Consider the following 16,249-nt stretch of genomic DNA (forward strand, 5'->3'; position numbering starts at 1 on the left):
TTAGCACATACAACTAAGGCAGTGTTTATGGATCAAAATATTTATGTTAAATGGTCAGTCTTCCTTTAAATATTAGTTTGCCATCTTATAAGTAGATTGCTTCATTTGCCTTTTTTTTAATCTTAAAGTAACATCTTATTTGGTAATTTTATGCAACCAGTTAATGGATTAAAAAGATTAATTAAAGGAAGATAAATAGTTAGGAAAGTTTGAAGCAAAAAGAGAAAAACGTTTACTTTTAAAGTAATTTTCCCTCCAACTGAATGTTCCTACATGCTAACGCTGGGAAGGCCAGGTATGAAGACTGGAAAGATGGGCTTTTTAATGTAAATTCAGAAATGTGGTATCAGCCTGGAGTATGATATTGGGGCAAACTTTGTTTTCAAGCTCTAGACGGGTGATGATGTTATCTGAACACAGGTCAGTCAGTGGAGAGTGGCTGGCGTGGACTGCTGAGTTTCAGCTTATGATCACGGTGGCAGGGGCATCACATATTAATCCTCTCCCCCCATCCACTGTGTGTTGGTGAGGGGTAGTGCCTCACTGATTTACACTGTGTGATCAAACCTGTGTTGATGTCACCTTTCTCGTGAGTCAGGACCTTGCTAGTACTTCTGTTACGTATCCACAAACTCAGAATTCTCAGGCCATGAGAAGTGAAGGTGTTTGGTGGTGCCCCAGCTCAGCAGTGACAGGGCTCTACTTCAGAGTGACATCTAGAAGACAGTCACATCAGGAATCCCTGGAGGCTTCTGAAGAGACTTTCCAGGCTCGCTTCCTGGAATGTTTTGCATTTCCTCTCTGGAGGGGCAGTCTTGGCAAAGACATTTTCAGACTTGAAAACCTTTGTTTAAGACTGCTTTTGTGGGACTCGGTTCCTTCATGATCTCCCACGAACTGCTTAAAACACACACGCACACACACACACACGCACACACACGCACACTCGCGCACGACCTTAATTGGTTAAGGGGTTCTTCTAAGTGGTAATTGGGAGTTATATGGTTTTTCTTCAGAGGAATTTGATGTACTTTGCAATCAACTACAGTTAATTAATTGCTTTCCCATTACGTGGGTTTGGGGTATGGAGTGGCAGGTCGTGCGATCCCTGTTTCGTTGGTGGAAAAGCTGAGAAATACTTTGCTCCAGGCCACACAGAAGGTGGCTGTGAGCCGGGAAGGCATCCAGGGGCCTCTGCTTACTGCTCGTTGCCTGGTTAGTCTGTCCCTCTGTCCAGAAATTCAGGGCTCAGGGTGCCTGAAGGCCTCACATTCCTGTTTTCTCTCCTGTTTGAGTCAGAGGCTAGTTACACGTGGAGCACACTTCTTCACCGAGGAATTCCGCGTTTGGGAGGCAGTAGCAGAGTGCACCAGGTGTTTACTTAAAAAGATGGAGAAAAATGCGATAGTGCAGTGTTATTATTGTTAAGAAGAATCTTTCAAAACTGGAAAACAATGGTTACTGCTTATGCAGCCAGATGAACTCCAGTAGTTAAAAAGGAAAATTAGAACCACTTTCCTGAGAAACAAGCTTTAAGTTAATACATATGTTGTTACACTGATCTAGTTAACTTTAAAAATAGTCTCTAAGACAAAAAGAGTAGGAGGAATTTTGTACTGAAAACAAATTATCTGTTACTAATCAGAAGATATTTAAACTCCATCTTCTAATGAAATTACTCAGTAGAGTCTGCACTTACATTTTCTTAAATAAGAATTTTACTTATTCAGATGTGTGTGACTTGTATGTTTATAATGCCCACTAAGAAAGGATTAGTCCTCTTTTATTTTTATTACAGAGGAGATGGTGGGAGTGATGGAGGACCTCACCTCCAAAGGGGAATCCATGCTCTACAAATACAACAGTAACTTGTTTTCAGTTCCGAGCTTTAAATTCGCTTTGCCGCTTGGCTATCATAAATAAAGAGAAGTAGAGAAAAAGCAAAGATAATTAGATGATTATGATAAATACACTATTGAATCGTAACAGTGTATACCTCCCCTAGCCAGCATTATACGACCACATCAACTTAACTGCTGAAAAATGACCATATGAAAAATCTCTGGGCTGTTAAGCTTTAACTCCATTCACTTCTTCATGGACACATACTATTAACTAGTCCAGCTAGAGCATAATTAGAGCCTTCTCACTGCTGTCTAGCTACTCATTAAGATTTCTGACGATAAAGAATGTTGATATCTAAGGCAATTTAATGTAATGATCTGAAAATGTAATAGATCTTTTCAGGGAACTTGTTGCCTGATGTATTTGCAACAAAAATACTTTTTATTCCTCGAAGCATGCTTTCCCCCCAAATTTATTTGAGAGGCTAAATAGAGAAAAGAAGCTTTGCCTAGTTCCCAATTTATATAGTGCACTAGGCTGCTTTACTTTTTGTTTTAAAAACACACATTCAAGTCCTGTTACAGAAGTTTGCATGCTGAAGAATTTCTAAGCATAAGGGTCGAGGAGTAAGAGGTACCAGATTTGGTATAAATGATGTTTCATTTTATATATGTCTATAAATCTTTTGTCCCTTTTTGGTCCGCTGGCCTTTGAGATTCCTGCTGACAAGGGCTGTGGGCCCTAACCCGGCTCTTGGTCTGGCTGGCTGCGGCCTCCTGATGCTTCTGTGACACACAGAGCGTAGCGGAAGCTTGTGTTCCTCCTCTGGTCTATCCTTTACTCTCTTCTGTATTTAAAATATTAAAGTAGTCTAACATGATGCATTAACATATGCTCACGGTAATTATCCAAGCCATGCAAAGGAATAAAAGTGAAAGCCCCCCCACACGTTTGTCTGTACACATACACATTTGTGATTTTTATGCGCAAAGTGAAGTCAGACTGGGATTCTACGTTGCACCTTTTGTATTTAACGCTATGTCTTGGTGGTCTTTCATGTCAGCCTTACTCCTTTTAATTGCCCCATGGTATTTCATTATACATAAGTCAGTAATTTATTTAACAGTTCCCTTATTGATAAGTTTTCAGGTTGTCTCCCCAAATCATGTAATTACAAAAATGCCACAGCAGATATTTTTACATATGCTTTGGATATGTACACTCTTTCCGTAGGATGGATTCTTTGAAATGGAATTGCTTGGGTCAAAGAGTATGCACATTTCGAATGTTGATAGTTCTAACGGGCAGTCGTTCAATGGGTATAAAAGTTCAGTCATGCAAGATGGATAAGCTCTAGATCTGCCATACGACACAGTACCTATAGTTAATAATGCTGTTTGTGCACTTACAAAATTTAAGAGGGCAGGTCTCACGTTAAGTGTTATTAACAGACAAAAAAGGGGGAGGTATAAGAAACTTTGAGAGGCGAGGGGTATGTTTATTGTCTTGATTGTGGTCATGGTTTCACAGGTATGTGCATATGTTCACACTCATCAAATTGTATACATCAAATGTGTGCAGTATTTTTGTATATCAGTTATACCTCAGTAGAGTTGTGTTAAGAAAAAAAGAATATATGCACAGTAAAGTCTAAGTACTGCATTAATTTTTTTTTTTATTTCAGAGGGAAATAGTGAAAAGTGATCAACCAAGCTTGGTTTATGTAAAAATTTTTTTGATACTCCCTACAGAAAGCAAGCATCAGTTTACACTCTATCAGTAACATACCAAAGGTTTTAACCTCGGATACAGAGTGAAATCAGCCCAGCTCTTAAAAACAAAACAAAGACCCTGGTGCCCAGGTACCATTCATGGAAGTTTTAATTGAATTGGTTTGGAATGGGGTCTGGGCATTGATGGTCTTTAAAATCTCCCCAGGGTATTAAAGTTGCTCACCTAGGATTGCGATTAACCGTTATAAATTCTAATCTGCAGGAGGTTTTTTGGTTTGTTTAATAGGGGGAAAATGTATCTTATGTGAATTTACCTATTCCTCATTGCTAGTGAGGTTCATAAAGTTTTTCATACGTCAAGTATCCATTGTATTGTATACCTTGCCTATTTTCCTATGTGGTTGTCTTTTGATTCTTGATGAAAATTAATCCTTTGTTTTTTATGTGCAAATAATTCCTCTCTGCTTGTCATATGTCAAAGCCAGATGACTGGCTTCCCCATTCTTTCCTCCAGTGATTGGAGATGCTACTTTTATCAAATATTGTCATTTCACTTTTAAGAGCTTGTTTCCAGATCTTTCTCTGTTACATTGATTTATTTGGACGTTCCATTGCTGTTTAATTACTATAGCTTTGGTATATTTTAGTATTTGATTGGCCAGAGAGTTTTCTTAAAATATTTAAAATTACTTTTTGCATATTTTCCATTCCAGATCATCTTGAGAATCAAATTAAAAAAAAATCTAAAAAATGCTGTTGGGATTTTGGTTGGCTTACATGAATTTATAAATTATTTCTGGATAAATTGCAATTTTAATAACACTGAATTATCCTATTCAGGAACATGGTATGACCATTCATTTATTTAATCTTTTGTATACTTCAGTAAAACTTAATAGCTTTTCCCCCATATATTTACAACACATTTCCTGTGAGATTCACTTCTAGATATTTTTACTATTATTATTTTGCCAATACTGGGATGGGAACTTTTATCAAATTACATATTTTGATTTGTTATTCTTAGTGTATGGAGGGTTACTCACTTTTGAATATCCAGTTACCCTCGTATCCAGTCACTTTACTGAGATATTTTTATTAATTATCATAATTATTCAGTTCATTCTTCTGAATCTTTTTAGAAAGACTATTATATTTCCTACAAATTTTTCATCATTGCAGTAACATTCCAGTAGATCATCAATTTCTGTAAATGTTCCATGGTGGTTTAAAAAGAATGTGTAGGGAATCCTTGAATTGTTCCTTACCCGTTCCTGATTTAAAAAAATAATAATAATTCTTAGCCAGCCTGCAATCCAACAATCTGAGTCTAACTTCTTCTTTCTTCTGGAACAGCATCTTCTCTTTTTCCTTGGAGTTTCCTCCTGGTCTCATCTCTTGAGCCCTAGGTTTATGAGTGCTGAATTATCAGCATAAAATTGGCTTGCAAATAAACCGAAGGCAAAGCAATATATTTCACTAGCTTGACTTACGTGGTTCCATGCCACTCACTTGGAGCTCTGACTCTTTACCATTTCTACTCCTGAGAGATGAAGAGCATCTCTGAGCCAAGCTCTGCGCCGGGCGCCAGCCCCTCTGTCATCATTAATAAACAGTCGTTGGCAGGGTTCACGGCTCTTGCTCTATGAGTGGCATGTTTGGAGGAAAAAATGCTGAGAACATTGAAAGCCAGCTGGACGGCTGTGATGGCTGTGTCACCTCACCGGGTCTCACCCGCTGCCCCCTGACTGCAGACAGTGGGGAACAAGAGAAGGAGACCTCTGTTCCCCATTGCACCTCCGCCTGCCATCCTGTGTCACTGGGTCCGACAGGACGCCCGGAAGGAGAGCCCTGTGAGCGTGCTTGCCATCGCACTGCCACCTCCTAGCTTCTGGCACCCTTTTAGGAACCGAGTTACTCGAGCACATGATGGGTCACCTCGGCCTGCCAGCCCCTTGTCCCCTGCTCCGGGTTCCTGTGGTAATCGGAGTGGTCTCACCTGTCCACGCTGGCCGGCTCCAGCCAGGGGCCTGTGCAGCCAGAGGGATCTGTTAAGAATGTAGTCAGCTCCCGTTAGCCCTCTCCTTCCACCCAGACCAGCCACCCTTGAATATTTTCTGTCTGTTGTGAACTAAAGGCGAAAGTGCTCAGCCTGGCCTTTGGCCCAGCAGGTCGTGTGGCCCGCCTGGCCTTTCCGCTCACCTGGGCCGCCGGCCTCCTCCTGGCCTCCGCCACGTGGCCGCACCCGCTCCTTCCGTCGCGCCGGCCCCTCCTCCCGTGCGGACCTCCGCGCAGGCTTCTCTCCTCAAAGCCCCCGTGTGGGTGTCCCTGGCCCTCTGCCCCTCTCCCTCCTGGTACCTCTTGGACTTAAATTTCCGTTTATTGGGATGGGCTTTAAAAAATTAAAATCGCTCTTCGCCACTGAACTGTGAGCTCCATAAAAGTAAAGACCACGTCTGTTTTTGTTTACCAGGATGTCTCTAAGGCCTGGCATCGGACTCGACAAATAGTTAAGTAAATAGGAAGCAAATTTGTTGAATGAAAGAATACAGAAGTGATTTCAGGCAGCTTTCTCCCTGTTTTACTCTTGAATACATGCTTCATCTCAGCTTAGTCATGTTTATTTCTTCCTTATCAGCAGTAAGGGGAGGGGTTTACTCTCTATACTGGATAGGGTAATACTTCTTTATTTCAAAGATTTTATTTAAATCCAGGAAAAACATTATTTTTTAAAATGTCCTCTATTCATCTTTTAAGAAGAAATTTTGAGAAAAGTGAGAGAAAGCAGCATTCGTCTGATCTCGGCATGTTTGAAGCGTGATTGCAACCACGGACGTCGGCCTCCTGGTCATGGAAAGGAACCTGAGCTGGTAAACTATCCTAAGGCCGGTGGAGCCTGGAGATGTCTGAGAAGCAGCAGGGGATGGACGACAGCTAGCAAAAGAATTGCATTAATTCAAGACGTAGAAAAGCTTATTGGAAGCATTCTTCAAAACCCTTCAGAAGCTAGTAAAATAATATTTTACTGCGTTTTTCTCCAGCTCTTAAAACCTCACAAATGCAAATGCGTGATAAAATGTGAAAATAAGTATTGGCAACTAATTGCATTCTCAGGGGAGATTTAATTGAAAAGGGGCATATTCGCATATTTGTACTACTTCTCTTCAGTAAGATGTTTATGGCATCTGGTCAAAGTAGAACGGACATTTGAAAATCCTTTGACACCGCTGGTATTTAAAGAATAGCAACTGGCTAACATTTGTGGCTCTGTACATTGAATATTTTGGCTCCCATCCGCTGGTATTCATTCTGAAAGATTTATAATCCTTTGGGGAGTGTGGTCAGTGACAAGAGTAGAAGTAAATCCTGAAATGTGGAAAAACTAACTTTCCCTCATAAAAAACTGTTCTAAAAAAATCCCTCAAGCCTATGACTATGTTTCCAGATTTTCAGAAAAGCTGATGATTTACAGAAAAAAATATTTTTTCTATAAGGATCTAACCTCTTAATGATAAATGTAAATTTTCCATCATTTGGCTTCAAAATTGGCCTAGAGATAATTCAGCAAAATACAGGGCCTTACCTTTCGGGCATCAGCTGCAGTTACATGGCTTTTAAAAATGTATGTCGTCAGTTGTAGCGTCAGTAATAAAACTCAAAAGGTGGAAATAGTCTACGAGAGACAAATGAAAAGCACTTGAACTCGGAAGCAAAGCTTGTGCTGAGCGTCTAAGTAGAAAAGTGCTATCATCACAGAAACTAGAATGCAGGCATAGGGGTCAAGAAGGTCCTCCATTACGTGCGACCGAGAACGGCAGGACAGAACATCCCTGTCCAGGGAGTGGCCTGGGGGGCGGAAGTGCTTTTGGACGACTTCTCGCCTCCTGCTTTTGCTTGAGTCTGCAGCCGCCGGCTCAAGAGCCCGCTCGACCCGAGGCCCTCGGCTTCCATTTCAAACCTTTCATGTAGGAGCCCACCTCTGTTCCTGCAGGTGCCCCGGGAGGATCCTTCTGCCTCCTTTCTCCATTTAAATTCAGAAAAAGAGCCTTGTTTCCCTTATTTTCTTTGCTTTTCCTTTTTCTGTATTATTTTCCTTAATTAATTATGGTTAGCACTTAGATTCTTCCTTATGGTTTACAAAATATCTACCTTTTTCTAAGAGGTGCTGGCATATGGGATCCCGTGTCTGACAGCAGTGACAGAGGGTGTATTGCGTTATGTTTTAAAACCCACTGTGGGGAAATTGGTGGTGTTGAAATTTCTCTTGATATCGAGAAAAAGATGCTAAAAGCTATAAGAACAAAACTTATTATTTTAAATGTAAGTAACAGAATTAAGGCTCTGGTCATTCTAAACTTAATCTTGAATATGGAGGACAGCCTAGAGTACCCAGAGGGAAAGTTAGAATGAAAGCAGAAATGGCGCTCATAGCATTTTTAGAGAAGTGGAAGGAATGTTCTGGAAAGGAGTTAGTAGGAAGTCTGAGCCTAAGCGTTTCCTTCCTCACTTGCTGATGCTCACCCTCTGCTGATCCCACTTTAGTTTCTTATGTTAAAAGAAACATATTGTGTTGAATTCACAAAGGATTGGCATGTGCGCATTTGTGTGATGTGAAGGAGGGGGTGGGTAGCTTGAAGATAATTTCCATTTTTTGTGCTCAGTCTGTCTATCTGCATACACACGTATGTAATATATAGCAATATAAAGTAATGATTTGCAAATGATGATAAATACAATTTGAAGGTGTCTTCCCTCGAAAAAGAGGTTTATTCGAGGTCATTGCTGCTATGTTTTGAGGTAGAAATCCAGGGCTGTCGTTTATGAACACCTTTTACAAAAATAGTTTATTCTTGGCTCCATTAGAAATGTTGCTTTTGTGTCTTATGAACTATTTTGGGGACTCTTATTTACCAACCACTCTCAATAGCAGTAGAAGCAATATGTACTATGCTGTGTTCTTCAAAGATTTTCGAAGCGTTAATGATCAGTGGACATTGCTTAAGAATTCCTGCAGTGAATTCTGAGTTAATTTCCTGGCAGGCCTGATTCACCGATCAATCATTACAAATTTTTGAATCTCTTGGATTTTTCTAAAAAGCAATTCCCCACTGCTCTTCACTTGTGGTGATTAGCTAAACAGACACTGATTTGCATGTTGGTGGGCCAGTGTTTCGTTCACGACAGTGAAACGGTCTTTCTTCTCCTTCAGTCCACCCATCGGTAGGTCCCCGGGTTTAATGGAACTACCTTCTCTTTCTCAGCCCCACGCCCTCACTCCACTTACTCTCGGTCCCCGTGTGGACGGCTGTGCTGCTTCCCACGTGGCTTTGCTTTCCCCAGGTTTCCTCTGTCCCAGACTGTTCTGTGTACACGTGTAAGAATAATTTTCAGACACGGTTTGCGCTGCAGAGTACACAGTTCAGGGACTGCCTGTTACCTCCACATAAAACTCACGTTCCTCAGACCATCTCTCAGGGCTCGCCCCCGGCTCTATTTAATATCGTAATGCCACCTAATGTCGCAGCTGTTGAAAGCAGGCAGACCACCTTTCCGTGGTGACTCTCGACTGGAGCAATATCTTATGACGCCCTGCGCAGCTTTCTTGGGCTTCAGCTCTGCATGATTCATTTAACAAATTATAATCCACTCGGAGGAAAAAGAATTGAATATGCTGTGTATGGGGTCACGCACTTCCCGGCTCATGGATTCATCACCCTTTAGCAAATTTCCATGGGAGTGTGAGCTTATTTAACCTTCCTGTGGCCTTGCGTCTTTGCAGGGAGGAAATCAGACGGCTACAGTGATCGCATTGTGTTGCATGCAGGACTTCAACTTAGCGCAAGAGACCTGCCAGTTGGCGATCAGGGATGTTGGAGGCCTTGAAGTTTTAATAAACTTACTTGAGACAGATGAAGTCAAATGTAAGGTGAGTGGCTGGCTCACGGTGGACGAGGAGCCTCGTTCACGCCTTCACCTGCTTCTCTTCTCAGTGCTGGGCGTCTGCCCTTCCTGCTGCTTGTTTCTTGTCTTTATGATTACTGACAACCCGCTTCTGCTATTAGCTATTAGCTGCTCTTGTCAACTCTCTGCTTTTCTTCCTTCTCTTTTGGCTCTTTTCCATTAGCGTGTGCTTCTTAAATGAGGAACGTTTGTTTACTTAATTGAAGGAAAATGCGGGGGGATATGTGTAACACCTGGGAATAGAAACTGTTCCCTTAAAAAACTTAATTGGGGAAGGATTTTAGGTAGCTTGGAATTTTTAAAGAATATAGCACTGCTTACGTATTAAGCACCCATTCATCTATAACTTCTTCTTCTCGTTTAGATTGGTTCGTTAAAAATCCTGAAGGAAATCAGCCATAATCCTCAAATCAGACGTAATATTGTTGACCTTGGGGGCTTGCCAGTCATGGTTAATATTCTTGACTCTCCACATAAGAGCCTGAAATGTTTGGCAGCTGAGACAATTGCGAACGTCGCCAAGTTTAGGAGAGCCTGGCGGGCGGTGAGACGCCATGGGGGCATCACCAAACTGGTGAGTAAGTACCACTCAGGGCAGCGGGCACCCCGCCGTCCTTCCCGGCTCCTCCCGGATATCAAATAACCACTGGGCGTGCTCTGGGAATCTTCTTTTTGTGTAACGTGTCCTTGAAAATTATTTTTGTGTATTTACATTGGCAAGTAGCCAAAAAACATGTTCAACCTCACTTTTCAAAGAAATACAAACTTAAACAAATAGAAGTAACTTTTACGTATCCCATAGGTAGGGATACACTCGTGTGTGTGGGCAGCGTCGGTAAGAGGGTGGTGACTTACTTCACTCAGTCTGAAACTATCAGAACATGGTTAATCAACTCTACTCCAGTATAAAATAAAAAGTTAAAAAAAAAAAAAGAGAGGGTGGTGAGACCCTCTGCACTGGAACACTGTCTGGTAGCCCGTGTCCTCTGCCGTGGTGACCTCACTATGAGGAGGTGTCCTCCATGGAGACAGTCAGAGCTGCAGGCACTCACTCATCTCATTGCTACTTAGAGGAGTGACAGCTGAAAACAGCATGTTTTACAGTGTGAGGTTAGTAAAATAATAGGCATCATATCCACAAGAAGTGTCCACTGGCTGCTGTCAGTATTGTGTTTTGGAAGTTTACATAGTAACAGGGAATGTTTAATATTATACAAAATCATAACAGGATTAAAAACTGATGATACCCATGATCCCAACTTTTAAAGACCAGAGCTAACAAGTACAGAAAAATCACTTGAAATAAATACACAAAATTGTTCATCAGGGGTTTTCTCAGAAATGACCACCACATTTCCTTCCTACTTTTCTACATTTGCCAGTTTGCTGTGTGTTACGTTTATGTTCAGAAAAAATGATTATTTCAATAACTATCGCTGAAAGAAAGAAGCAGGCTCAGTGCCCCTGCCACGGCAGGAGGGACCTTCATGCAGTGCAGTATGGAAGCGCGTTTGTATCCTCACTGGATCTTGAGTCGCTTCCACGGCTTTTATCACGCTGGATTGTCACCACTTCCCTACTTTAGGTTCCTGAAGATGAGAGACGTGTCTTATTCATCCTAGTGTCCTCCTCAGCACCTCGCCCAGGACCTCACACATATAAACAGTTAATAAATATCTATCGAGTTCATATGGATTTAATGTGAATACGTACACAGTGAAACACGTTCAGAAATTTACTGAAAGAGGTTCTGTGTGTTCACTGTATCCACTTGTAATCTGTAGAGCACTGTACCTTATAATCATTTGCCTCAAAAACAAGGTGGACTTATGGCTGGATAGATGGGTGAATAGATAGTTAGCTATGTGATAAAACAGACGTGGAAGAATGTGAATTATAGAATCCAGGTGGTGAGTATGTGGACGTTGCTGTATTCTTTCAGCCTTTGTGTGTGTTTGAGAATTTTCATAATAAAACGTTGGGGGGAAAGTAATTATTACTGTGATTATCATTGTCCTGCTTAAATAATGAAATCGTATGGTAGGCTGACATGGCTGTCCACCGAAACTACTCCATGAGAATGAAAGACAGAACACTTATGCCTGATGTGTGATTTATGGACATCTTATGCGTCATGTTTAGGGCCTTGGAGTTTGGACAGTTACAGTCACGTAATCAAAATAATGACATACATTTTAATTTAATTTTAAATAATAGCAAAATTAGGAACAGGAAAGACCATTAATGGATAAACTTGAAATTGCTAGGTTGGGAACACATCTGACTTCTCAGCCAGGATTGGGGATCCACTTTTGGTTGGGTACGTGTGTTGCGGGGGAGTATGTAACACGCAGGCAAGAGTCCCCAACGAAGACTGGAAATGAGGGACATCACACAGTACAGAGATGAAGCCGTGGGCTGATTATGGCCCCAGAGCAAGGGAACCAAGGGCAGGATCAGAGCAGGCAGGAGGGCACTGGCCACAGTGGGGTCTGGGCACCTAGATGGCAGTCAGGCTCTGGAGGGGCAGCTCGATAAGACTGGGCAGAAGGTGTGACGCCTGAGCAAGCAGGGAGAGTGCACCCAGGCTGGAAGCACTGCACGTCCAGGGCCGTCAGTCCCGAGGCCAGTTTACGTGCGCCTCTGTATGTAGAGCGTACTCAGTCCTTTCACTGAAAACCATTTCAGATGCCTCTAGAGGTGTAGATCTGCAGAACAAGGTGGTGGGAATCCAAGTATAAATATAAGTGTAAATAAATGTATGTGCCCGACCACAGTGATGTCACAGCCTCATGGTCGTGGGGATGTGAGGGCAGCGGGGATGTGGGCAAAAATATAAGCATGATGGTGAGTGTATTAGGTAGTTCGAGGAAGTCAGTACTGGGAATAGTGGAGGAACTAAGAGGGGGTGATCAATCAACTCTACTTGGAGAAGGAGGGTCAAGAAACAAATGAACATAACGAAACACACACACACAGATACAGAGAACAGACTAGTGGTTACCACTCTGGGGAGAGTGGAGGGGGTGGGGACAATACAGAGGATTAAAAGGTACAAACTACTATGTATGAAATAATTAAGCAACAAGGATATATTGTATGGCACAGGGAAATATAGATATTATTTTACAATAACTTTAAATGGAGTATAATCTATAGGATTATTGAATGTTGTACAGCTGACACTAATATAATATTGTAAATCAACTAGACTTCAATGAAAAATTTAAAAACTTAAATGAATTAGTTAATTAACTAGGATAGAAAATTTTTTTAAATAATTGTTTTTTTAAAAAAAAGAGAGGCTGGAGAGAGGAGATGTCACCTTTCTTGAGTCTTGAAAGGTGAGTAGGTATCTATCAGGCAGACACATCAGGCAAAAGCATTTAAGGAGGATGAAGCCACGTTGGTAAAGGCCCAGAGCTGGGAAACAACACTGAATGTTTGGAAACTAAGTGGTGTAACGTGGCCAGACCTCGGGTGAGGTGGGCTGAGCCATGAGAGACGAAGATTGAGGGCCACGGGCATCTCACACAGTCTTGTCCAAGAGCTACGGAGTTTGGACTTAGTACAGATAACGAGGGAATAACTAGTACATAGACAGGTACTTTTAAACCGTCTTCCCCGTGTTCAAACCCATTGTCTTGCTGTCCTGGGCCCGGTAGTTACCTGGAAGCCGTGTACATCGTCTTCCCCCACCCTGTCCTTGAGCCATAATTAATTAGACCATGAGTGTCCTCCTGATGCAAATCAGGGTCCTCTCTCCAGGAGTTTGGGGTTAGGAATCAGTGACTCAGTCCGGGCTACTGCCTTCTAAACGGTGGCCGTGGTTCAGTGGGCAGTATCCATGGGATCTGGTCTCCGGTTACGCGTGGGATTAAGACAGCTCTGGGAAGCCTGGCTTCCCGTCCTCCCCGGCCACTCTGCTGTATGCATGTAAATTGCCTCTCCCTCAAGGGCTTCAGTGACTTTGGTTACTGCCGAGAAGAGAAAGGATCCTGGCTGCTGTGCGTTTGGTTTAGTTGGTTTCGGCAGTGCAGGGGGAGGGCTGTGTCCTCCAAAGAGGCCTCGTGGTTTTAAGAGCCTGGTTGGTTCGGGCCATTCAGCTCTCACTGGAAAGTTCTCCTGGCTTTAGGGAGCCTACTTTTCTGAGATAGCAGGGATGGGGGTGTGCTTTACAAATCTTACTAATGTAAATGTTAGAGCTGTATTAAGAAAATACTCTCTTGGGGGCTTAAATTCCTGTGGGAAGGAAATGTACAAGCTTCCAAGTCTGGAGGAAGGTGTTTCGAAGGTTCTGTTTGTTTCTTTGACTGCTGTGTGGTACAGAAGTTAATTTCTGAGAGGATTCCTACTTCTGAGGGAGGTGAGCTTGGTAGCAACCCTGCAGCGATTGCGGGGTGGGTTAAGTCTTTTTTTTTTGAAGCCAGGCTGGCCCTAGGTTCTTTTGCAAGCTGTGACAGCCAGATATTGGAAGTCCACCTCACACCCCAAATATATGCCAGTGACTGTAGGGCACTAACTCTCCTCATTAAAGACTGGGACCTGTATAGGTCAAAATCTCCTATTAGGGTGGGTGCTCCCCTAAACGATGTCATCTACAGCCTGGCAGCATTAACTTTTTTTTTTTTTACATCTTTATTGGGGTATAATTGCTTTACGATGGTGTGTTAGTTTCTGCTTTATAACAAAGTGAATCAGTTATATATACACATATGTATATCTCCTCCCTCTGGCGTCTCCCTCCCTCCCACCCTCCCTATCCCACCCCAGCGTTAAGTCTTATCTCGAAGATCCCCGCTTATGTTGTATTGATCTGTTCTCGTAGGTCGCTCTGCTTGACTGTAGTCAGCATGCCACAGAGCCTGCGGAGCGGAGCCTGTACGAGGCCGACGATGGGGAGGTGGCCCGCTGCGGGGCACTGGCGCTGTGGAGCTGCAGCAAGAGCTACGCGAATAAAGAAGCCATTCGTAGAGCTGGGGGCATCCCTTTGTTGGCTCGGTTACTGAAGACTTCTCATGAAAACATGCTAATCCCGGTGGTGGGGACGTTGCAGGAATGTGCCTCAGAGGTATGCAGCCCAGCTCTGCTTCCCTTGCTCTCATTCACCTTGACTTTCTTTAGCGGAAACATAACTTTTAAGGTTAACACGACTGCTAAGGAATTTTTTTTAAGAAGTCACCCTTCTATTTGAAAGAGAAGATCAGACTAATGGAAAATTAATTACATTGATACCTGGATGGTATATTTTTGAAAATGCTGACTAAATTCTCTTATTGTTATAACGGTGTGTTAAACTTGGACTTTGGTGTTTATTTACTAAGAAAGTTTTTTCAGTGTAGTTATTAATAAATGTGGGAATAGACACTTATATTTATGCATGTTTATGCAATATAGAACTATTAAAGTTTACTTTCCTAGGAAAACTACCGAGCTGCAATCAAAGCTGAAAGGATAATTGAAACTCTGGTAAAGAAGCTGAATAGTGAAAATAAGCAGCTGCAGAAGCACTGCGCCATGGCCATCTACCAGGTGCGGCGGCTCCTCCTCACGGGGTTTAAGGTGCTGTTTCGTGAGGTCCCATCCTCCGGGGATGGCGCTCGGGAATCTGCATTTTTAACAAGATCCCCCTAGGGGCTTTCATGCACACACAGGTGTGAGAACCACTGTCCTGTGGTAACGGCAGATGCCTCTGAATGTCAGAGAGAGATCCGCTCCAGCATGTCTGATACTCACAATTCTGTGAGACACTCACATGTCTGTCTGCTGAAATGCTGGAACTTTGGTGTAAAATAGCCAGGGATGTACGTGGTGCTTCTGTGTCGCCTTCATATATCCTGTTCAAACACGCGGTCTCGGGAAATAAATCTCCCACCAGGACGAGATAGATGCATGAGTGTGTGTGTGTTGTGTGCGTGTTCCTGTTTTATCTTTTTATTAATTTGCCGATTTTAATCTTCATTAACTTTTTGTGGGTTACAAGTTTCATAGTATACAAAAAAAGTAGATTAGAATGGTAAAGGGGAAGAAAAGATGGCTTTGACAAGTTCATACTTGGCTGGCTATTGGCAGCACCAGCTTCTGCCTAGCTAGAGTAGATCTGCTAGAAGAATGCATCTCAGAATGTGCAGAGTGAGAGAATGTGCCAGAAAGATGGAGTCAGAGAGGGGTTCGGGTCAGCCAGCAGAGGGTCGCATGAGTTCTCTGGGGCGGCCATAACTGTACACACTGGGTGGCCTAAACAACAGCAATCTGTTTATTTACAGTTCTGGGAGCCGGAAGTCTGAGATCAGGTGTCAGCAGGGTTGGTTCCTTCTGAGGAATCTCTCCTTGGCTTGTAGATGGATGTCTTCATGTTCCCCTGTCATTCTCCCTCTGTCTTCACATGGTCCTTCCTCTCTGCCCTAATACCCTCTTCTTAGAAGGACACCAGGCGTTCTGGATTCGAGCCCACCACAATGATCTCATTTAACTGTTATTACCTCTGTCACATTCTGACGCACAGGGGTGAGGACCTCAGCGTCTGAGTTTTGAGGGACATAGCTCACTCGTAACAGGGATATGTAATAGTCTTTTTTATTTTTAATTTTTATATAATTTTAACGGTTACTTTTCCATTTACAGTTATTACACAATATTGGCTGTCTTCCCCGTGTTGTACATACACCCCCGAGCCTGTCTCACACCCAGAAGTCTGTGCTTCCCACCCC

General features: G+C 42.6%; 1 protein-coding gene across 6 annotated transcripts in view; it reads left to right on the forward strand.

Moving 5' to 3' along the window:
• The window catches only part of ODAD2 (outer dynein arm docking complex subunit 2), a 209,429-nt gene that overhangs the window by 47,529 nt on the left and 145,651 nt on the right, over positions 1-16,249 (forward strand). For all 6 annotated transcript variants that reach the window (XM_067705749.1, XM_067705778.1, XM_067705739.1 and 3 more), the window contains exons 12-15: positions 9,358-9,504; positions 9,904-10,113; positions 14,368-14,610; positions 14,961-15,071. In XM_067705749.1, the coding sequence (XP_067561850.1) occupies positions 9,358-9,504; positions 9,904-10,113; positions 14,368-14,610; positions 14,961-15,071 (711 nt within the window). The remainder of the gene's footprint in view (positions 1-9,357; positions 9,505-9,903; positions 10,114-14,367; positions 14,611-14,960; positions 15,072-16,249) is intronic.

This window comes from Pseudorca crassidens, chromosome 1 (assembly GCF_039906515.1).
Source record: "Pseudorca crassidens isolate mPseCra1 chromosome 1, mPseCra1.hap1, whole genome shotgun sequence".
NCBI classification, from domain to species: domain Eukaryota; kingdom Metazoa; phylum Chordata; class Mammalia; order Artiodactyla; family Delphinidae; genus Pseudorca; species Pseudorca crassidens.